General features: G+C 44.5%; 1 protein-coding gene across 1 annotated transcript in view; it reads left to right on the top strand.

The window, feature by feature from the left end:
• Nucleotides 1-841: 841 nt before the first annotated feature.
• Nucleotides 842-23,593, top strand: part of LOC104465820 (dystrobrevin beta) — a 46,491-nt gene continuing 23,739 nt past the window's right edge. The window contains exons 1-5 of the mRNA XM_010079021.1: nt 842-908; nt 4,491-4,571; nt 6,410-6,623; nt 11,531-11,616; nt 20,524-20,678. Coding sequence (XP_010077323.1) covers nt 842-908; nt 4,491-4,571; nt 6,410-6,623; nt 11,531-11,616; nt 20,524-20,678 — 603 coding nt within the window. The remainder of the gene's footprint in view (nt 909-4,490; nt 4,572-6,409; nt 6,624-11,530; nt 11,617-20,523; nt 20,679-23,593) is intronic.

Consider the following 23,593-nt stretch of genomic DNA (forward strand, 5'->3'; position numbering starts at 1 on the left):
GATACTGAATTAAGTTGCCTTTTGTTTTTTTCTGGAGTTGACTGAAATTTAGCATCTGTCCTTTAGGACTACGTAGTGAAGTGAGCCATAAGATCACCCCTGTGCCTCCGTACCATGGGGTGTGAGTTCCACTGTGGTGTGGTCACTTGTTCAGTCTAAGGCAGGGAGGCCTGTGTGACCCATCTGTAGGGGTGTTTTTTCTTTCCACCTTAATTACATTTAAGATCTTGACTTCCCTGACAAATATGATTTGACCTCAGGCATCAGGTTTCAAAGCTAAATGAATTCTTACAAGTTTTGTTTAAAGACAACACAACCCCTCACCCACAAAGGGAACATCCCCCAGAAACCCCAGGCAGGGCAGGGGAGTGTTATTAACCCCTGTTGGCCAGGGAGAGGAATGTAATATGCTTTTTCCTCTTGAAAGCCAAAGTCTCTAATGTGCAAATCCGTAGGGCTCTGTGCCTCATTGGCTCAACTGCTCACGGAGAGGTCTTGCTTTGTGTTTTGCAAACAAAACCTCTTTGAATGGGCAGAATTCTGTATGTGATACTGCTGTGTATAAGTATGCAGCTCTGAGTTTTGCGAATTTAAGATTAACAATTAAAATGTTTTAGAATCAATGTTTCCTATGCTGTGCGCGACTTTAAAAGGCATTAACAAGTCTGAAGTATCTCTGTGATAGAATACAGTCATTCGGAAGAGATGTCTGTCTACTGGACTTTTCATTTACCAAATACAATCAAACTGTTGCAGTTGGGGGATAAAATAATGTTCACAGTAAGTTGCTCTTGTAACAGAAATTCTAGCACAAACAGTGTTTGCCATTTTTGTCTTCAGAATGATTGAGGAGAGTGGGAAGAGGAGGAGGACAATGGCAGAGAAGAGGCAGCTGTTCATGGAAATGAGTAAGTAAGAAATTAGAAGCCATAGTGTCATTTGTTCTTCACTGAGAGCTTCGCTTCGGTAGCTTTACCACATCATTTACATCTTGTTTCCGCAAGACCGTTGCCTCATTTAGCGAAAAGCATCCTGGGTGCTGGTCAGGAGGAGAATACTAGAGGTGGGTCACAACTGCATAAAAGGTCTTTCACTTCTGGGTTTTGTGAAGCTCCTTTGCTAAGGAACGTTCACGTTTCTCATGTACGGCAATACCTGAAGTTTGTGGATGACTATTAAAATGAATGACAACAGACAGATCACCTTTTTCTTTAAAAAAAAAAAAAGATGAAAAAAGAATTGCACTGCAATGCTAGTGTGATTGAGAAGAGAAAGTTTGAGGGGCTGGTTTTTTGTACTGGACCATTCTCTGAAATGTAAGTTGTAATTGTTAGTCATGGATCACAGGAGGGTTTGGGTGGGAAGGGACCTCGAAGCCCATCCAGTGCCACCCCCTGCCATGAGCAGGGACACCTCCCACTAGCCCAGGTTGCCCAAAGCCTCATCCAGCCTGGCCTTGAACCCCTCCAGGGATGGGGCATCCACAGCTTCTCTGGGCACCCTGGGCCACTGCCTCACCCCCCGCCCAGGAAAACATTTCTTCCTCACATCTCATCTCCATCTCCCCTCGGTTGTTACTAGAAATCAAATGCCTGTGCAGAGAGAGTGCAATTTACAGGCATGAAGCATAGCCCTTTAAAGAGACATGCGATTTTCAAGTAAAAGATGGTATGTTTGCATGGCATCATGTTATGTGACTTTCCTCCAGGAGCACAGGACTGAATGAAATTCCTGGAGTAGGCGTGTCCTATAATGCCTGTTATAGGCTGATGAAGGTCTGTCTTAAACCAACAGCGTATTTGTGCTGTTTTGTTGAAGGAATTCCAGAGTAACATTCTGACTGTGGTTATAAGCGTCTTACAATTTCAGGAACAGTTTCACCCCTGGCTATTTTCTATCTGCTCCCTCTCGTGTGAGACCACTCTTGGACAGGATCTCTGCCCACCTTCCCTGCCTGCTTTGCGTTTGACTTCATAGACGTGTCCCTCTGTGGCTTGTTCAGCGTATGGCACAAGCCAGTTCCTGTGGTCTCCCTGCTGCACACCCCATCTCCTGCTCTTCTCTGCCTCTCTCCAGTTTTGCAAACTCTCTGTGATATCCTGGGTGAGATCTCATTAGAAGCTTTTAAAATGACAGTGGTACTTCTCCGCCAGAAATTCTTTGACTGGTGCATCAAACTATTATATTTGTCTTGTGCCTTTAAAGTGTTGTAGTTGTCTTGTGATCATTCAGTACAGCAGTTGACTTGCTAGTTTTTCACTTTGGCTAAACTGTTAAAAATATTCAGAATTCTCCTGATGCTCTTTACACAAGGTGTCTGTTCTCGCAGCTGTGGTTCTGGCTGTCCTTTAGCAGTGATGTGCTAGTGCATAGACATTCCAACCTGTCCTTCTCCGTGAGAAATGAAAAAAACATTTTTACTTTTTACTATGAGGGTGGCTGAGCACAGGGAGAGGTTGCCAGGCGAAGCTGTGGAGTCTCCATCCTTGCAGATGTTCAGAACTCAGCACAGTCCTGGGCAGATTGCTGTAGCTGGCCCTGCTTGAGGAGGGAGGCTGGACTCGATGATCTGCAGCCGTCCCTTCCAGCCTCAGCTGCTCTGGTTCTGAGCTGTACAGCTTGTCTTGAAAACACATCCCATTGTATCTTCGGATAGTTCAGAGGAATGACCTTGAAGCTTTTGTGGTGGTCTGACATAAGAAGACAACAGAAAATGGATTGCTTTTTGGTTTTGTTTTTGTATGTAGCTGTTAAATGACCATATATATAAAAAAAAATACATGTATACTTTGTATACATTTATTTACATATATTTTATCTAGACAAAGCATTTTGTAAAGATTTGTGGTCTGTGGAAGTGCTTTTGTGGTTTGAAAGACAGAAGTACATGCTCTCATTGAGAGTTTTGAAAGAACATTGCCTAGAAAATACAAAATGAGCTGTTTTGTTGTGGCCTCGGGTCGGAATAGTCCAGCTCACGTTACCTGGGCAGGTCCTTTCCTGAAGTATCTCAGCAAGCAGTTTTTTAAAGATGATACTGTGGAACAATCCACTTGAATTAATTGCACCATATTGTCAAGCAGATCGCTCCTCAGTGTTGGCTAGCCCAGTGCCGCTCCTAGGGAAGTCTGGATCGGGAAGCCGGTGAGCTCCTGACTGATCTTACGGGAGTCTTCTCGTCCCGCGTTCTGCGTCACTGGTGGAAATAATCCTTGTGTGTCACCTGTGAGACACAGCACATGGGTCTCTAAGAACAAGCAGATGCTTTGGCATTGTATTTACACAATTGTGATGAAATATCTGACAGACAAGACTATTTTCTATCTTGAATTTGCATGCAGCAATTCCAATGCGGTATTTGCAAGGTTCTGAGTTCAGAGTGTAGGGAGGGCGTGAGTTATCACCTTTGAGCGAGACCCCCTGATCCAACCGCCTCTGGGAGGATGCGGGTTTGGCTTTATGCTTTTGTTTTAAAGTCTTTTAGAAGCCTGGATTCTATAGATTACAGTTATCCCTTTTCTCTTCGTTCTCTACTCATCAAGGCTCTGGCTTTTGGGAGCAGCGAGAGCCTGCAGCAGCTCCTGCTTTTTGCTCTCCTGGGAGAACACAAGAGGTGCAGGAGCCCTGTGCATCCGTGCCATTGCCCACGTGTGCCTGCCTTGTTCCAGACTGCACCTTAGCCCTGCATCGGTTGTAGGATGGAGCTGCTAATGCTGGTGAACTGAGAGCCGTTAAACGGCCTTTGGGTTTATTATTAATGGGATCTTCAAGACTGGACTTGTTGTCTGCTTCCAAATTAGAAATGATCAATACTGGACTTTAAACCAGTATAATTTATCATCCCCACATCCTTTCTCGTCTGATTTGGTCAGTGTAGGAGGCACACAGATGTGTTTGGCAGCGGGTTAACGCAACTCTCTGAACTTGCTCAAGGTTGTAGTGTTGGGAGTTCCTGCTGGAGCTGGTAGAGGTGGTCCAGAGTAGTGACAGATAATAGCCATCAGATCTCTTGTCGTGCGCTCTTTGGAGGTATAACACTGACATGGCTTGAAGGGGGAGGGTGTTGGTGAAGATATTCTTTCATCCATGCCTTTTCTTCTGCTTCTTACCTGATTTGGGTCTATTTGGGAGGCCAACAGCATGCTCCTGGTGGGGCTGCCATGCAGGTGGTGGTAGCAATACCCGCCCCCCCTTTTCTTTCTCTCTTTTGTGCACACATCCTCCGGCAGCAGTGCAATCCTCTTCCTTACCCACTCACCACTTCATTCCTCCTTCCTTTTAACCTACTCATATCAGGCTCAAACCTCGGTCCATTTATAATACACAGCTGAGAATCATCTTACCTGGAGATACCTAATAAAAACCTTTGTCATTTTCATGAAAAAGCTGATGTACATGAAGACACACTTGTACCATGTTTGAAGTAACTCTCTCAGATAAGCTGAATGTTACAGAGGAAAGAAAAACACAAACTTTTTCTTTATTCATAGGAGCACAGAATTTTGATGTCATCAGACTTTCAACATATCGAACAGCCTGTAAACTGCGGTTTGTACAAAAAAGATGTAATCGTAAGTTATAATTACTCTTTATCTTCAAAAATTTCTCATGCATGATTGTTTCAAATGTTTTACCCATGTGAATTTTAAGTCTAGCAAGAGAAATATTTTATCAGATGGTGGTAGTTGTTACTTAAAGTAACTAGAGATTAAATATCTAATTAAAAAGAGGCAATGGTCTTTGTCCACTATATAATATCTTCAATTTTATTATTTAATGCTTCTAAAATTTAAAATCCATGGGCCAGCTTGACATATTTCAGTAGCCCGAAGCGCTGGAGGCAGGCAGGCTGAAGCTGTTTGAGCTCCTGTTCCATCACTGTGCACCCCAAACCCCTGCCAGCAAGGCACGGCGATCAGTTTGGTGATGCACGAGACAGTCACTGGCAGGAAAGTCATCAATACATGTGATGTAGAAATGGTAAAAAACTCTGAGTTGATGCCATACTAGTCAGTGTAAGTTTTCTCATTCTCTCCCGTGGTCCTTTGACCTTGGATAGCCCACCAAAGGAAGGGTTGCTCCAAGGGTGCGTTCTGCTGCCAGGGCAGCAAAAAGCCGAACAGACCAATGTACCCAGGAGTAGGTCCGTGCTCCCAGTGGGGTGGAATTAGTGCGTGGCTGGTGTGAGAGAGGACAGGAGGACATACGTGACTCCGCACAGCAGATTGTATCTCCTCCGTTGGGCAGCCCACCCGGGATGTGTCTCATCGGGCGGCTGTGGCCGTACCGCAGTGCTTCTAGTTTAGCAGATGGCTGACAACTTTCTCATTCCTGTGGAACAGTGATAGTTCATGCTTTTGAATGAAAAATCTCTCTTAGAGAGATAGTAAGAAATGCTGATTGTAGTACCTGGCACGCTTTGGCCCCAGCTTACTGATGCCATGCATATGCCCTGAGCACCCTTTACCGTCCGTGTATGTAGAGCTGAGGCTGGGCGTCTGTGAGCTTTGGACCACAGCGTGATCCGGGGGCATATGCTTGGTGCAAACAGGTCGCTTGGCTTTTATCCTTGTGTGGTTTTTATGTGAGAAATGTAGAGACAGGTTTTATTGAAGATGATCACCCTCTCCCTTCAGACTCTTTTTTGTAAGTTAAGGAAGATAGCAGAAGTTGTGAAGTTGGCCAATAAATCAGTCCTTCGTAACCATTGGCTCACGTTCTGTTTGGACTGATGGATCACTGTTGGTCCTTAGATGTCTTCTCCCACTGTTGTGCGTAACTTTCAAGTTTTGGAACATTTAGAAATATTATTTAGTGTGGTTCTGCAGATCACTTGCTGTGGTTTTGGAAAACTTTTTCTCTACGTTGTTAACGTGTCTTAGATATGTGCTAAGATACAGCAGGGTAATTTAGGGAAACTGGAATTCTAGAGCTATGTTTACAAAGTATTATGCTTTGAATTTGGGAACTGGATGAACTGGGAACAGTCATAGTTTAACTGGAACATCGAGTTCCTCCATCAGTACTGAACTACTAGTCAGCATGAGGGTGTTCAAAATCATTGTTACCAATTTGTAGTGGATTTAGAATATGGCTGATGTCCTCCTCAAATGCCAGAACACACTGCATGGTGATGGAAGATCACTTTTCTCCTTCATGTAGTTTTTCTCTCAGAGCAGCCAGATACTGAGGGGTGGAATAAAAGGGCAGACAAGATGTCTGGGCACTGCTCCGTTACTTTAAATGGATACGAGCTATGAGTATGGATATCAGGAGTCTGTCTCTCACTTTGAATGCAAATAAGTAACTGTTCATTCCAAAATAAAAGCTAACATAGTATTCAGAAACAGTACCATGAAAGTAAGCTTGCATGCTTTACAGAAGTTAATTTTTTTTCCTTTATTTTTAGTTCATCTTGTTGATATCTGGAATATGATTGAAGCCTTCCGAGATAATGGCCTTAACACTTTGGATCATAACACAGAGATCAACGTGTCTCGACTAGAAACAATCATTTCATCCATCTACTACCAGCTAAACAAACGCCTTCCTTCTACTCACCAAATCAGTGTAGAGCAATCCATCAGCCTCCTCCTCAACTTCATGATAGCAGCGTATGACAGGCTAGTAACTCCTCTAGTTGTATTCTTAAACTAATTTTCTCTTTTGGTTAGATGGACGCAGCCAACAACTGCATGAGTGTCTGGCAAACTGTCCGCATGCTGTTTCTCACGTTCATGAAATTGTGTGATGCGCATACACACACATACACACAAGTATTTAAAATCATAGTAGTGCCTGCGGAGATTTACAGTGCTTTAAAATTGCTTTCTGAAGTGAGATGAGCTGGTGCCTTCTGGAGCTTGCAGACTCCTGTAAGCAGTGTACCTGAACTGAAGGTGAAACTGCTCTGCAGACCGTGGTGGGACATAATGCTAACCTCATGGTGGTACAGCACTGTTTCAAAAAGTGAAGGTGTTTCTTTGAATCGAGATCAACAAGACCATTTTGTAGCGTACCTTATTTTGACAGCCAGCTTGCATCCCATTCTGACACGCTGTGACCCCATAAAGGCTAATTCTCATTTCTCGGCAGGAAGAAGCTTGATTTCTTGCCCAGGGTACTGCCTAGGCATCTCCTTGTGTCCAGTTTCATGAGTTTCTTTTGCAGCTTGTTTCTTCAGGGTTCGGTCCTAATCCTGAGTAGCTGTGTCTGTGGGTTCTCAGAGTAGCAACTGCAAATCTTTCACTGTTGTTCAGTGCTTCTTGCTTTTTGTCTTTCTCCCAGTCAGCTATGGTTTCAGTCTTCTCTTTCCTCTGCTTTTGCCATCTCTCCCAGTCCTAGGGAACTGCTTGGGGCCAGGATGCTGTCCCAGGGACTGAGGAGTTTTACCCCAGACAGTCTGCAGCCCTGGATGTGCCAGAGAGCTGCTCTGTTTGACATATCCAGACTTTGATCCTTTCCTAATGTGACGACTTCTTATTGTCACCAAACAAAAGCTAGGCTTCCCCCCAAAAAATCCAAGACTTCAGAACAATCCCTGTCTCACTAAGGACACATAGAAACAACCCAAAGCTCTGAGCAGGAAGACTGCTATGACAACAGAATCAAATGTGTATTTTTCTGTTTAGTTCTCATTTGCTGTTAGTTGTGAGACAAGCTGTAAGGGTCTGCTGATGGTTTAGTTATCCTGAGACAGATCGCACGAGGAAATCTAGAATCTAAACATAGTAGTGGTCATGGTTTGGGGAGATGCCTCAAAAAAATGAGGCTTTGGTTAGAGAGATGTTTTTCTCCCTCACTGCCCCCAACCCTGTGAGTTCTGCATCTTCTGGAGCCCAAGCAGCAGGCTCGATCCCTGCCCGGTACAGCAGCTTCTCCTCTGCCTGGCACGTGGGATGGAGAGAGAAGCTGGGATGCTGCGCTGCCTGGTGCAGGGGGAGAACCAGGGGAGGAGAGGCAGGGCTGAGGCTCCCTCTCCAGGAGTTCATCAGCATGGCAGACGTTTATTTTAGAACAAGAAGTACACATCTGCGCTGAACTCGCATCGTTGGGTAGCTGTGGGGTTGCTTGAATGCACGTGGCGCAGTGGCTCTTACAACGTGGTGCTGGTGGTGGCATCTCAGAGTCATGAGCGTTCCACCAAACAGCTACAGGCGTCGAAGATTTGACTAGCACCTTCCCCACAGAAATAGTGGAGTTAGAGCTTATGTTAGGTACGTGTGAAAAATGCTTGCGATGAGCGGTTCACTGGGACCCGCAGAACGCCGCTGGCCACGGGGCAGAGATGATGGCTCGTGCTGCATCGGTGGGGAGTTGTGAGGAGCGGCTGTGGTGTGATGTTCTGCGCTGCTTGCTCCCACAGAGCTTTGCACGGGCGTTTGATTTGTTCCTGGTCTGCTTTTCCCAGCGGCCTCGCATGGTTTTCCCAAGTCCCTGACCCCTCACAGGCACTGCAGAGTAACAGCTCGTTCCCTGACCCCACTTGGCTGTTTCAGACCAGTCAGCTTTATTTCAGTGTTTGTAGAAATCACATTTAGCCTGACAGTGAGTTGAGTTGCTCCAACTTCTTTTTCTTTTTAAATTATAGGCACCTAACCACACTATGGTCATAATGAAGCAGTGTCCAGTAAAGGGCAGGGAGAGAGTGACCAGCACACAAGTGAGCTGGCGAGCAGAGTGGGGAGTGATGCGATAGGAGGAACCTTGCAATCATCACAGCAAACCTTCGAGCGTATACCGAAGGAAATGCCGACAGATCAGCTCTCATGTCTTTTCTGGGCAATCGGCATGACCGGGTGCCTCTCTGAAGTGTTTGCACACTTGCCTGCAGCATGGGGAGCAAACAGGAGGAACGAGAGGTCCAGAGAGGATGCGGTGGGAGAGCTGACACAGCTGGGATGCTGCAGTGGGGACGGACAAGGAGGGGGAGCTGCCCTTTATGCTAGAGTGTGGCTGCAGGGCATGGAGCTCTGCCTGGGGATGGATGGTGAGCCAGCGGGGAGGCTGAGTCAGGATTAGTGGGCAGTGTGACGTGGACATCATCGCTGCTGGTGTCTGCTGTGGGCTGCCTGGTTAGGAGGACGCAGGCAACTGGAAGAAGCCTCATGTACAGAGGCCCCGTCTTGTTTAAACGAGTCCCCCAGTTCTGTTTCCAGTCCTGAGAGCTCCTGGTGGTCATAGGAGTTTCAAAGTTTTGCCCTTTTCCCCTTTGACAGGGAATTCAGCAGATTGAACAGCATTGGTATGAACATCTGTTTTGGCAAGTTGCTTCACTACACCTCGACCAGATTGCAGGGGGAGGAGTTTTGCTTTTTCCTTAATTAACAAACAGAATGTCAGCAGCAGCAGACCTCCTGTCTGAAGGCACCATAAGATACCTTTGCTGGGATCAGTTTGGGTCTTCTGAGGAGATACTGATGCTTTAGTCACTTGTGTTTTCTGGAAGTTAGTTCAAAGCTGAACTCTTTTGAGAGAAAATGAATGTCTGTTAAAAAGAAAAAGGGGAAAGGAGGCTGAGACTGTAACGTAAGGAGATTTGAATTAGCTAGTAAGATGTGCTCAGACGAAGGTGGAGGTCAAGGCTTGAAGAGGATGAACTTTTCAGACAACCACTTTCAGATGTAGTCATTTTTTTTTTTTCTTCAGAGAGAGGAAATGCCAACTTATACCTTTGAGAAAGCTATTTAAGAGAAAAGACAAACAAAATAGGATAGCTGAGATCTTTACCTTGTTGTTAACTTCATAGCTTTTATGTATCTTAAATAAATATCCAATGTGTTTAGTTTTCTCCCTTTGTTTAGTCTCTTCAGACAGCGATGAAAAGGGCACTGGGTATCACCGAAGCGATGGCTTTCGAGTTGCCGTTCCTGTTCCCAGATCCTCTTGCAGCTGCAGCTCTAGGAGAGATTGCCTCTCCTCTGTAGAGGGAATACTTGGAAGATACTCCGAGTCTGTGTTGGGAAAATCGCATATTATGTTTCAGGTGCTTCTCAGCCTCAGAAAGCAACCTTTTGTTGTTGAGAAACTTAACTTTTGTTAAAATTGAGAAGCTTTACCTCACTGGGAAGTGTGGGAGGTAATATTGCATCTTAACTCTGAATGTGGAAGGGGGAAAAAACCTTATTTGGCTCCTTCGTGACGTCTCCATCTGGTTGCTTGTCTGTCGTTGGCATTAGACCTTGTCACTCTGCAATATCATGAGCCAATATTTACTTAAAATTCTTTTATTCTTGACACTTTCTGGGTGCTAGTTGTCCAAGTGCAAACACTAAATGCACACCTTGTTTCCCCTGAGGAGTATCCTGGAGTTTGTTCTCTCCTAACACTCATCACGTATTTTCCCCATCATCCTGTTTCTCACCTTAGTACAAATTATCTGTCCAATACATTTAATTACAGTTACTTGAACGTGTTTTAGTTCTTTTTCTCCCTTTCAATGTGACTTTAACTCTCCTGGCGGTTTACCAGCCTGTGCCACTGTTTATAGCTCAGGGCAATGACTCGGTACGTTCCTGTTTGGCAATAAGTTGCTCGGAATTCCAACAGCTTTTACCCACGTTGACACACGTTTATTCTGCTCTACACCCCGCTAAACTGACAGCTTCACAGTGACAGTGGGTTTACGCTGCGATAGCCACACTGTGGCTGTCCAACACCATATACTGGAGCTTTTCTGACTCCTGTCTTTATTGCAATGAAAGAGAGAAATTCCGGAGGCAGGGAGGCAGGATGCGTGCCTTCGGGGCCAGCACCAAGCTTAGAGAAACGAGTGCTGGTGCCAGTTGTGCTGTGCTTTCACCCAGCAAGCCGCCTTCTGTGTTTCTAGTGACTTAATTCCCTCATAATTCCATCCTTGTCTGTCTTTCTGCTAACAGGAATAACCCACGAAGCTGTTTCTATCGTACCGTGCTGAACGGGCTTTTTCGTACTTTCCATAGAGACCAATTCATTTTCTCTTGCGGAGACAAGCAGATGATTCCCAGTTGTGCCATCTCTTCTGATAGCCCAGCAGCTTTATTAGCTTAGAAGAAAGGATTGCTCACGTTATTCCTGTTCTGTGTGGTGTATTTTGGATCTCGTACAGCTTCTCTGCTAGCTGTCAATGACTGTGCTGTCTTTAGAATGAAATGAGTATTTGAGCATCAGACTTTAAATCAAGGAGTAAAAAATTAAAGCAACTAACAAAGGGTAGCAGAGGAAAAAAAAAAGATGTTTTATAGTGAACAAATGTATTTTAATGGAAAAAATAAATTAACATGTTACTTTTTCTAGGACAGTTATGGGATGAACAAGACAAAGGGTAGTCTCTTTACCTGTGCATTTTTCATAATTCTGCAAGAAAATTTGATTTGTGTTTAGGCACTTGCTAACTCTTCCAACATATTAAAAATGCTGGTGTTATCCCTGTTTTAATGTTACATTAAATAATTCTAGTAGTTAAATGTGCATTACCTTCCGAGGCCTCAAGTCCTTTTGTTGCTTACCATTCCCTGTCGTAGTTACTCACCATGTAATTTTGTTTTCACAGCGAGGGCCATGGGAAGCTGACGGTGTTTTCAGTGAAAGCCATGCTAGCAACAATGTGTGGCGGTAAAATACTGGACAAACTGAGATGTAAGTATCTGCAAGTAAATCAAACCACTTCATGAAGGATTTTGTTCCATTACTGGCCCCGTATGATGCATTACGTTCCGAAAGCTAACTGCTTTGCTGGTTCAAAAAGACAGTGGAAGGAAGCTTGCTGTGTTCATGTGTTTGTCGCCCATGCCATCTGCTGGCCATGGAGCAGGCTGAGTTTGTTACTGAGTGGGCTTTACAAATACACTTGTTTATTTTGAAATGCTCGGACATTTCTCTAAATGTAAACCTTCAGGTCTGATTTTTCTGATAGTAATGGCAAATTTGTGCCATTTCCCCTGTTTTGAGGGTGTTGGGGTCCTTCTGTATATCTTCTGCTTCATCAGAGGCACTCTGCATCTTCTCAGTCTGTAATTCCAGCCTCTCCGTTCTTATTTTTTAACTCTTTTTTTTATTCTCTTTTTGTCAATCTTCCTTTTTTTTCTTGTTTCCATGAGCCTTCTGTTGTATCAGTAGAGGATCAGTGAGATCCATAAACATTGTTTTTGTCCCTCAGTAGTAATTCTTGTCCTCTCTTTCTTAGTAGCGAGGTGTATTGTTGTTATGGGTGTTTTTTCTTTTCCTTTCCACCCTGAAAAGCTGGGAAGTTTGCTATCAGTGCCAGATTTTCCTGTTCAGGTCTCATCAATTTCACCTCACCTTAGATTCCCCTTATGAAAGTTATCTTGCAATGATTCATTCCTCCTGATCTCCATGGTTGTCATTCACTGTCGGTAATTCTTTACCCTTCTCTACATCATTTACCTGCTTTAGTATATTTGCTTTAATATTCATGATGTGAAACACTGACGGACTGAATTAAACTATGTGACAAGGTCTGAAAAATAGATAGTGAGTAATCACTGGATGCACACATTAATATTAAGGCTGCGCGTGTTTTTTCAGTACCAGGAAATGCTGTTTTTTAAATCTGGTAGTAACTATAAAACTCTCTGGTTAAAAACAAAGCTGCAGGTGAGTAGAGATTAGTGTTCAATAGAGTGGGGAGGCATGCGTGACAGAGGATAGTTAACACTTCCTGAGCATGTTTAACAAGTGCTTTACCTCTATAAAGTGTGCAAGGTCAAACACGGGGGAGAAAAGACAGAGACTCTGTCTCCTCAGTCGAAGATTACATTTTGGATTTAATTAGGATGAGAGTCGAGGAGGCTGCAGCAGATGAGCAGTTCAGCGCAGGCCTGGGACAGAAAAGGACTGTGATTTCTAGAATTAGCAGGACTGCAGCTGAACCACATCATGGCAATGTGACCTTTTACTGGAAAAGGCAATTAACCACTGCAGTTAAACACTACAGGAGTGAGTAAACTTACGATGTTTTCAGACAAAGACCTGGCTATCGCTCTGGAAGTTACGTTGAGCCTCAGGTTATTGATTCGAAAGGTGGCTGGTTAAGATGCTTTCACCTGAAGGACACCTCATTTAATAGCCCTCTTCAACAGGCGTGTCCAGTCTAAAAACTTAACATGTGTGCATTTAACCTCCTGGGCCCTCTCTCTGTGTCTTTTTCATGATGTTTGCTTTTCTTCATAGCCTTTGAAGCTTCCTTTCTCTTTTTTTTTTCTTATCCCATTGGCTCCCGTTTCCTTTGTGACTGTAACTTTCTTCCTTATAAAAATTCTTAACTGATGTTCATCGGCGTTGGAGGAAAGGCTTTTGACTGCTTTCACTGAATAGCGCTCCTCCTTCTGGCTTTGCCATATTCTGGTTGTCGTGCCTTTTACTTCTTCCTTCTTGTATCTTATCAGCTGACCTTTAGTTTGTGTTGTACTTCTGGGCTCGTTCTATCTGCTGTCCCTTTTTTCTTGGTGCACTCTGGATGTGGAGCAGCATTTCCAAAGAGCATGTGGCTTTGGATTTGGTGTCCTTGGACAGTAACACCTCCGTCTCTTTTAATTCAGTGTTAAAACTCCGTTCCCCTCTTGCCTTTTATGCGCATCACTCGCATGGACTTCCCACCTTTGGATGTTTCAGAACTGTTGACCACACCTGTTTAAAGCCTATTTTGGTGAGGGTTTTGCTGTTGTTGTAGGCTCTGGCACTTCTTTCACGTGCACCATCTGCTGTGCACACTCCTCTGTCACTCCTGGATGCTCCTTTTCCCCCTCGTGTGCTCGGTGTTGTCTCAGTTAAAGGCTGGATCCACCTCCCTGTTATTCTCTGAGATGCTCACGGTGCCGTGTCCGAGGCACGGAGGCAGGGGCTGAGTGCGTGATTGGTGACATTGTCCGGGAAAAGAGGGCTCATCTAATTCAAACTGAGATTTCAGGAGTATAGGAGCAAAAAACTTTCTCTAAACCAAGATAGTATGAGGCTATTGGCTTTTGAAAAGCTGTAGGAGAGCTTTCTGTGGAACATGGGAGAGGATCTGAGATTCGGGAGAGTAGGATCTTGTCCACCTGAGCGTAGAGGAGAAGAGAGGGGTGTCATGTTGTTAGCGGGATGTTTCTGAGCATCACCAGAGCTCGAGAAACGTAATAAAACAACTGAGCTCTTGACTGTGGGTTACCTGTCTTTCTGGAGACTTTCTCAGGGGCAAGGGAATAGGAAGAAATGTGATGTGAGGTTTGGGAGGGGAGGTGCAGGCAGGTGTACCTGACACACGCTCTGTGCAAGCTGTTTGTAGTGAAAAATAGAATTAGTTGATGAATGAATAAATGAGATTTTATTGCTGGGGGAAGTGGCTTTTGTAAAGGGATGCCTTATAAAACCACAGGAGTTCATTAAAGTAGACAAAATAAAAAAAGAAATGGTCAAAGGAGGTCTGGCTGATACAGACTTGGATTTCTGAAGGCATTCAGGAAGGTATTTTATCAAACACTTAAAGCCATTTAAGTTTGATGAAAGGGATGAAATGCGAAGTCTTTGAGTGGGTAGGAGATTGGCTAAAAGGAACCAACAAAGAGCAGTAAAGATCCTTTTTGTATGTTGAGATTGGACCTGAACTGCTTTAATGCTGTCATGAATGAGCTGGAAAAACAGAGAAGTGACAATGGGATACACAGTGAAACGGGGCAGTGAAAGCTAAAACAGGCTGAAGAGTCGTCCTATCATCTGACAACACTGAGTAACTGTGAAGTAAGATGGCAGGTGAAATTCCCTGTGAAGGTATGCGACGTGGCGTGAAATTCCCTGTGAAGGTATGCGACGTGGCGCACGCTGGAGGAGGGGAGGGATGCAGTGCACAGAAAGGTGAGCTGAGAACATTGCTGCTCAGACGAGAGATCTTGGAGTTATGCTTCTATGAAGGTTTTAGTAGTGGCTCAAAACCATTTGTCACGTTACAGAGGCATGAAGAACAAAGCGGAGGGCTAAAGGCACTGTATAAATCCACGGCGTCTGTGCTTTGCGTGAGCGCTGCTCGAGCATCCCCGTCGGGTACTCTGCCCTCTCCAGGTCTGATAGATCCTTTCTGGGAAGAGCAACAAAGCTCATCGAAGGTAGAGAAAGCTTTCTGCACAAGGAACAGCTAGACAGCGCAGGATTCTTCAACCTGGAAAGAAAAATGGTAGTGCAAGGCTAGTGTTGTATAGAATAGAAAAGAGCTGTTCCTTCCCCTTCCAACACAAGAACCAAAGGGCAGTAACTCACATCGGCACTGACAGATTGAACAACAAAAACCAGTGTCGCTAAACTTTACCAAAGGATCTTGTTGGTATCAAACACTTACACCACCTCATGACTCCTTGAACTGATTTCACTGAAAGCAAATTCATCAGAGGCTGCTGGATGCAAAGATGGTGAGTGGAGGAATATTCCGGGGAACGTGCTTGCCGGAGCCATCTGCTGTTGGAATAAACAGGCTTTTGATCTGATCTGCCTCAGCTGTTCTTACAGGCTTTTTTTCTTTTTCTGATCGTTATGAATATGTTGTCTTGGTTTTTTTTTTTTTCCCTTTCCTGTCTTTCCCACCCGTCTCTCTGATTACTGACCCATTTCATCGCTGAGCTCCTTCTGTTTCCACTTTTCTTGTTCCCTGATTCCACCCCCTCTCCTGTGCTGTCCCTGCTCCCTTTCCTGAGCAGGCTGGCTGCTCCGGCTCAGCTGGACACAAGGCTTGCTGGAAATCCTGCAAGTTGTAAATATATATATATTTTTTTTTTCTCATCTCATAATGTTTATGAACGATAGTAACTTGGTCTCTGTACTTGCATATGTTCAGGCTTATTTTTTAAAATTCTGAAAATGAGAACAAATGGAGCGTTCTGCAGCCCGTGCAGCGTCTGACAGCACAGATGAGACGGGAGTTGTTCCATGGTACCACTTGGCTGTCTCTGGAAAAGAGACAGATTTCCTCTGACAAAGGAGTTCCTCTGTGTGAGGCAGGAGTTGTGACCCCAGCCCACTGCTATGGACTTCATCATTTCTGTCTCAGCTTTTTAAGCCAAAGAAATGCAATATAAAATATACTGACTTTGGTGGGTCTGGATGACTTCATTTTGGCATTCCAGGAGATTCAGTAATTAGTGCTTCCTTCCATGTCATTTCTACAAGTAAACTGCAAACAGAGCTTCAATTTAATCAAGACCCCACTCTGCTGGTTTTAAGGGCTGGCTGACTTCTCTAATGACTGTCTCTGCCTGTGTAGTGCTCCTTGGCCCCTCGTCTCGCTGGCTCTTTTTTTCCTTTCTCTATCTGGCTCTGATGAGTCTTTGATGCTTACTGAAGTTCAGCGTAAAAATTCCTGCAATAATGTCTGCTAAAGACTGGGTTTTGCTTAACAAAGGCCCTGGAAGTTAATCTGCTGTAGATGAATTAGCCCGATTGTGGGGCTTTGACTAGGGCAAAGGGTATTTTGGTTTTTGGAGGAGTGGGGGTAAAAGAGGAGTTATTTGTTTTGGTTCTACTCAGTGGACCAAAGTAGTAGTAATAATAATATGTGGTGGGTTGTGGTATCACATCTATTCAAACTGAACAAGCTCAGTACAGGATTTTATGCAGGCTTTACGTCTCGTTTATAAAAAAACATGAGGAGTTGCCACAACACCTGATGTGATAGCAGCAAGGCTGCGGCAGCATCATCTCCCCAGTCTGCCAGTGGGGAGGGTGGACGTGCATTCCCAGTAGGAACACACACACCCAGCCACGTGGATCAGTGCAGACAGAAAATAGCCGTGCAACCATGAACGGCACCGATGGCCTGGCTCTGTTCCAGGGTGAGAGCCTGTTAGTGGTGTACATATATACGTATCTATGTGTGTGCCACACACCCTATGGATCCCTCCAGTGCCTGGTTTGGGTGCTCATCTGTCCAGCAGCTGGTCCTTGGAGCCTCTTTGATTCTCTGCTCTCTCCTCTGGACTTAGGACCTCTCTGATACCTAGCTCTCAAACTCTAATCACTACATTTTCCTCCAAAAGCATCCTCATAACGTCTTTGGTGTTATTGTCTCTTCTCAGTGTCTTCCCCGGGCTGAACAGTTGCTGTTCCCCCAGCCTGTCCTCCCAAGAGGAGCACTCCAGCGTGCTGACCATCCTTGTAGCCCTCCGCAGAGCTGACTTCAGTTTGTCTTTCCTAGTCTGTGATTCTCAGCAATTCACTGATTCTGGGGAGGTCCCAAAACTGGCCACAGTACCTAGAGGAGGTCTAACAAGTGCTGTGTGGAGGAGGATGATCACGTTGCTGGCTGAGCTCCTGTTCACACAGCCCCGGGTGCTGTTGGCCACCTTTGCTGCCAGAGCACGCTGCTGGCTCACAATCCCAGAATGGTTTGGGTTGGAAGTGACCTTAAAGACCATGGGCAGGGACACCTCCCACTAGCCCAGGTTCAGCTTGTGCCCTCAAAACCCCCAAGGACCTTCCCAGCAGAGCTGCTCCCCAGCTGGATCACTGCCGGAGTCTCTTTGTTCCCAAGGGCAGGACTTTGTGTTTGTCCTGTTTGGATTTCCTGCTGTTCCTGCCAGCCCATTCCTCCAGCCAGCCCAGCTCCTGCTGGATGGGAGCCCATGCCCTCAAGGGTATCACCTGGTCCCACCAATTTGGCATCATCTGTGAACCCGCTGAGCAGGACATGTCCCCGGACAGATGCCACCAGCAGTCCGCTTGTTGTTGGTCTCCACGTAGAATTTGACCCATTATCCTCTGCCCTCCAAGCCACAATCAAGCGAATTCATCTGTTAAGTTCATTTTCTTGGCTTTTACTGACTTTAAGCCTAGTATTTAACAAGTATTTTATCAATTTGTACAATAAAAATTGGCACGTTCGTAGGAATTGTGGGATGCAGAATATTCTCAAGGTCAAGCCCCTAGGAAATGAGGCTGCCAGGTTTCGTAGGTTTGGTTTTAATTTACTCAAAGAAATGGTAGAGCCTTCAGCTGAGACTGTACAGAGCATCTGGCAAATGCCTTGATTGGAAAACACAGAATTTTGTGTTCTGGCAGATGCAGGCAGCTGAGACGAGGCTCTCCGGGGAACTGTTGGGCAGGTTTAACGTGATGAGCTCTGTTCTTAGTGTAGAATTCTGCTGCAAACAGTCAAAAAAAGGAAATCGTGAGTTACACAAGTCCCATTTTATGGTGGTATCTTTGGAACTCGGCAGTGTTTTCTGTAGTCCTAAATTTGTTATTCTCTCTGGTTTAAAAGAGTATGTTTATAGCATAGTAGCATTGACCTGAAGTGTTATATAAGAATTCTGTAATACCTTGTCATCAGGAAACTTTATGAGCACATGCCTGGCGTGACTCTGGGGTGAGCTCGTGAGAAACGACACTGTTAGCCTCTGTGTAGCTTGAGGTTTTCTCTTTGAGGGTCATTTACTGCCCCTTAAAAGGGCAGGTGACTACATCATTATATCCTACTGCTTGGTGTCTTTTCCAGTTTCACGGGTCGTTTCCCATGTGGAAGTTTCCCATGTAAACGAGTTCAACTTTGGCTATAAAACCCCTTTTTTACTGCAAGATACAGGTTAGTGGGGTTTGTTTAGTTTTTTTTAATTTACCCTTGATATAGCCTGTTCTATTTTTATCTCATTTTCAATTTGTTTCTAAGCTGTAATTAACTCTCTCCTTAAAATCGTTTAGCTCTTGCATACGGTTGAGTTCAGATTAATAGCCTGTATTTACCCAGGAGATTCCTGTCCTTTTTTCAATACGAGTACTGTCATGTTCCAGCCATGTTCCACCAGTCTCACCTTGACAGATTTATTACCAGACCTTCAGTTTTTCTCCATGTGCTGGCTCTGGGGTGATGCTGGGCTAGCATGGATTAGGATTCTGGACATCTGGCTCTCTATTTCGTTTTAGTTGTTTCCATAGTTTGCACTTGGGTGCATTTTGATCCTCACTTTTCTTCCACATTGAATTTTCAGGTTAAATTTAATTTTTCTGCTTGGATTAATTTTCTAAAATACTGCATTCTCTCTCAACCCCCATTTATCTTTTTTTTCTTCTTTCCCCCCCTTATTCCTAATGCGCCTTATAAGATGATTGAACAAGAGCATCAGACCCTCACCTCACTCCTGCCCGCTCAGCCAGTGACACAACTTCCAGACAGCTTTACCCCCTTCCCTTAGATAGTGTGGGCTGCTTCCTGAGCTCATTCATTCAGGAGATTGGAACCATTTCTCCAGTTTGCTTGAAATATGCCTTTCTGAAATAGTCTTTTTTTTTTTTTTGACCTAGTTTTGATCACTTAAATTAATTTTCTGTCAGCGCATCCTTTTTGATGTTTAATTACTGGTGGTGTCTGGAATAACCTCACGGATGATTCGGTGGCTGTTCAGGGAGGAATTCTGGTACCGTCACATCTTGGACAGTTTTAGGTCTTACTGATATTAGTGCTCTTATTAGAGAAATCTTCCTCTGCAGAGTAACCTGCCAGAGATCCAGTTTTGCTCTCTGAGATTTGGCTTTTCCAGGGAGATTTCCGATCCCAGGATGGTTCTGCTTTATCTGTACGCAGCTCGTATTTTATACGACATCATTTTCATATAATGCCATCTACACATCTTCTTCTGTCTTTATCTTTTCTGAGATGCGAGAGCTAGGCGCTGTGGGCTGGTGGCTGGGCTGGCCGGAGGGTTTGAGCTCTGTGCGGTGAGGGGACAGCGAGGCTCCGGAGCCTGGGGACACGGTGTGGGGGTGACAACACCGGCAAAGCCGCCCTCCCTCCTGCCACCTTCTGGGACCTTGCTCTTTCCAAATATGCACAAGATTGCTGAACATCTTGCTTGATCTTTTTTTTTGTTTCAGAAATATCTTTAGCCCCGTTAGCTAATTAAAAAGCTAACATCATCATCATCACAAACATTTTTCTTGAGTAAGGACAAAATTTCCTATTCCAGCTCTTTGTGCGCAGCATCTCTGATATAAAATCGGATCAGAGTTCCTCTTCCTCATCCACTCTGTACAGTTCACAGGTTTTACCCGTGGAGATGGCGGTCGTTGCACCCCAGTTTCTGACTGCTTTGCATCTGAAGCTCTCTTCTGATGCTGTTACTAAATTCAACGAGCTGTGGGCACGCACTGGGTTTACCAGGAGTTTTGCCAGTTTTGACTTTGTGATTCTTACAACTTTTTTAATTCTAGGAGACTCCTCAAAGGATTTTATGTAGTTTTATTCTGAAGGTGTAAGCATGCAGACATGATGTTCTGGAGCGTTTATGATGCCTCCTGGCTTCTGCTGTCCTGCTGTTACAGTTAATGCACCGGCAGAATAATTTCTCAAGACTGGGTGAGATGGGATGGAGGAAACAGGAAGATTTATATCCTAGCATGTTCGAATAAATAAATTTATAAATTTTATCTTGATAGCAAATAATAAGGAAATTATTCTCAGAAGAAAACACAAAAGCAGAAATTTCTTGGGGGTTAAATGGGTTGAAATATTTTTTTCTTTTCTGTAGTAAGCATGTATTTCATGTAGGCTTTTATTGTATTTTCTTACAGATATTTTCTCTCAAATATCAGATTCAAACGGACTAATGATATTTACAAAGTTTGATCAGTTTTTGAAAGAAGTTTTAAAGCTTCCAACAGCTGTGTTCGAGGGGCCTTCTTTTGGATACACGGAGCACTCCGTACGGACCTGCTTCCCCCAGCAGGTAAGAGCTAACAGAGGGGATTGCTGTGTTGCTCGTGCATCTAGTGCTTCCTGCTGCAGTCCTCTGGCTGCTTTGGTTGTGGTTTGTACGGGGTGTGGAGGGAGGGGCTTGATCCTATGTACTGTATAGCCTCAGTAGTTTTAAGAAATTCTGAATAATTTAAAATAGTATGTCTAGGTCTTAGACAACTAAAGGATTTTGCACCATTTTAGTTTGTTCCTCCTCCTCGAAGGGACACTTCTGTTCTCCATCAGAAGAACAGCAACGATGACCTGTTTCTTTTCTAAAATGTGAAAAACAGAAACTTTACTATTTTCCCTTGATTTTTTTTTTTAAGCTTTCTCAGTGTTAAGAGTATTGGTTTCAACAAATCACTTGCTGGTCGGTTGGGTCTGTACAAAATAAACACGTTGTGTACACAGGGTTTGTCCTGAAACCAGTTTCACTGTTGTGCTGATTGCTGTAGTTGTTTTTTCCAGAATATTTCCGTTACACGGAGTGTTTGGACTAGATATTGTAGTAATGATCTTAAAAGCGCTTTGTATTTCTGTATACATTTTATTTGTAATTTAATTGTTCCAAGAATTTGTTTCTAATTTGAGATAATGTAAATAGTCTAATCCTTAAATCAGCTGTAAACATCAACCTAGATTATCTTATGCCTAAAATGGAATGTTTAGATGCTGGTCATGATTATGTTCTGGAACAAATATTTCTGAAGCATTTAGATTGAGAATGTATGGTCACTTGTACTGAATTTACGTTAATCAGCAGCTGGTGTGTTTGAAATACAGCACAGCAGAAAACAGCCTTTGATTCGGGAAGCAGCGAGGGCTCCAGCTCATCCGTGGGTTACTGAGGATAGAATTTTGTTTTAGTAATAGTGTAATTAATATTTTTTTTCTGTTTCTGTACTGGCCGAGGCATTAGTGGGCCATGCGAGCTCCCACGATTGTGTCACCCTTTCTGTTATGTCGGTACGAGCCGTTTATGCATGTAGGAAACTGTCCCATCAAACCCAGTTTCCCGCCGGCAGCACTGCTGTTGGGTGGAAAACGCCTCACTCGGAGCTGTGAGAGTCGTACGTCGCGTTCTGAGCTCTGGGTGCTCTGTCTGGTGTCTGCAAAGGGAACAGGGATGGGGTTTTTGTTGTGTCACCATCCCCAGAGGGATTTAAGAGACATGTCGACGTGGTGCTCAGGGACATGGGTTAGTGGTGGGCTGGGCACTGTGGGGTTAATGGTTTCCAACCTAAACGATTCCATGTTTGCACATGGCTGGCCTGCAGCATGTCTTGGCACTCTGACTTTGGCTCCCGTGAAGAAGGCGGCTAGTTCTTCATCTTGATTCACTTTTAGAAATGCCTTGGCTCTAATTTTATTCATCCAAACCATCCCTAGTGTAAGGCCAGGTTTGTGGAGAGGGGTAATGGTTTTTTAATTACTCCAGATACACACTCTGCCCCAAGACAGTTCTTTCGTTTCTTTGAAAACATTGAAACAAACCACTCCTGGGAAGTAGATGGAGAATCTCTCTTAGATTTAGTTTCATTTTCTCATGCCTCCCAGATTTGAAAATAAGCTTCCCAGAGGTACTTGTATGATATTCTCCTGTTACAGCCCATGGTGCTGCCGAAATCCTCTCCAGATGGCACTGGTGGAGCTGTGGGGTTTCAGACTTTGCCATTTACACGACAGATACGTAAGCTACATCTGTAGTAGTTAACTCAACTGTGCCTTGAGCTGTCCCGTGGTCCTAAGGCCAACTGGAACAGTCTAACCACATGCGTGCTGTTAAACCCTTACTCCCTCAAGCCGCGTGGTTACATGGAAACTGTTTATTAAAAATTATTCCCAGGTGATATCAACACCCAATCTGGACATTGGAATAATTTTGGAGAGTGAGTGGTTAAGCCAGGCCCAGGTTTAATAACATAAAAGCATTCTATATTGAGTTTTAGCGCCAGGAACATTCCCTGGTGTTACTTAAAACTACCAAGAGACAAATTCTTCCTGGCCAGCTGCAGTTCCAGGCTCTTCATGGAGGTCCTGCTTCTGGGAGCCGCTGCTTTGAGGTGCAAAAGGCTAATAATTTACTGCTGTCGGGGTGGTGAAAGGGCAGATAGGTAGAGACGTGTCAGTGGTTGTATATGCTCCACAACTCCCTTTCTTGGGTCACAGATGGAATAATTCAAACTTGTTGCCAATGCAAAATGGAGTTTATTGGGATGCTTTTGGCAAGAGCTGCATTCCTTGTGATGGCTTCCAGATGGATGAAGAGCTTCCAGTAATAATTTAGTGTTCTAGGTCAAGTGGGGGCTTCCACAGATGTAAGATACCATGTTGTACTTGTCTTAAGACTTTTGTTCACTTGGCTACAGTCCATCTACTTGTCATAGAGATGTTGTATCACCATGACATTCCCTGCCTTAGTCAGAATCTTTCACAGAATCATAGAACCGTTAAGGTTGGAAAAGACCTCGAGGATCATCAAGTCCAACCGTCAGCCCAACACCACCCAGCCCACTAACCCATGTCCCCAAGCACCACATCTACACGTTTCTTGACCCCCTCCAAAGTTTCTTGACCCCCTCCAGGGATGGTGACTCCCCCCCTGCCCTGGGCAGCCTGTTCCAATGCCTGGTCACTCTTGCAGTGAAAAAATTTTTTCTAATATCCAGCCCGAACCTCCCCTGGTGCAACTTGAGGCCATTTCCTCTTGTCCCATCACTTGTTACTTTAGAGAAGAGGCCAGCACCCACCTCACTGCACCCTCCTTTCAGGTAGGTGTAGAGAGGTGTAGAGAGCTGTCTCCGTCAGGCTCCTCTTTCTGCGCTCACGGCACAGCCTGTCCTGTCCCCGCAGAGGTGTCTCCACAGCTCATTTCCAGAGCAGTCTCACTGCGGTGTTCCTGCT

This window comes from Pterocles gutturalis, unplaced genomic scaffold, assembly GCF_000699245.1.
Source record: "Pterocles gutturalis isolate BGI_N339 unplaced genomic scaffold, ASM69924v1 scaffold5601, whole genome shotgun sequence".
Lineage (NCBI taxonomy): Eukaryota > Metazoa > Chordata > Aves > Pterocliformes > Pteroclidae > Pterocles > Pterocles gutturalis.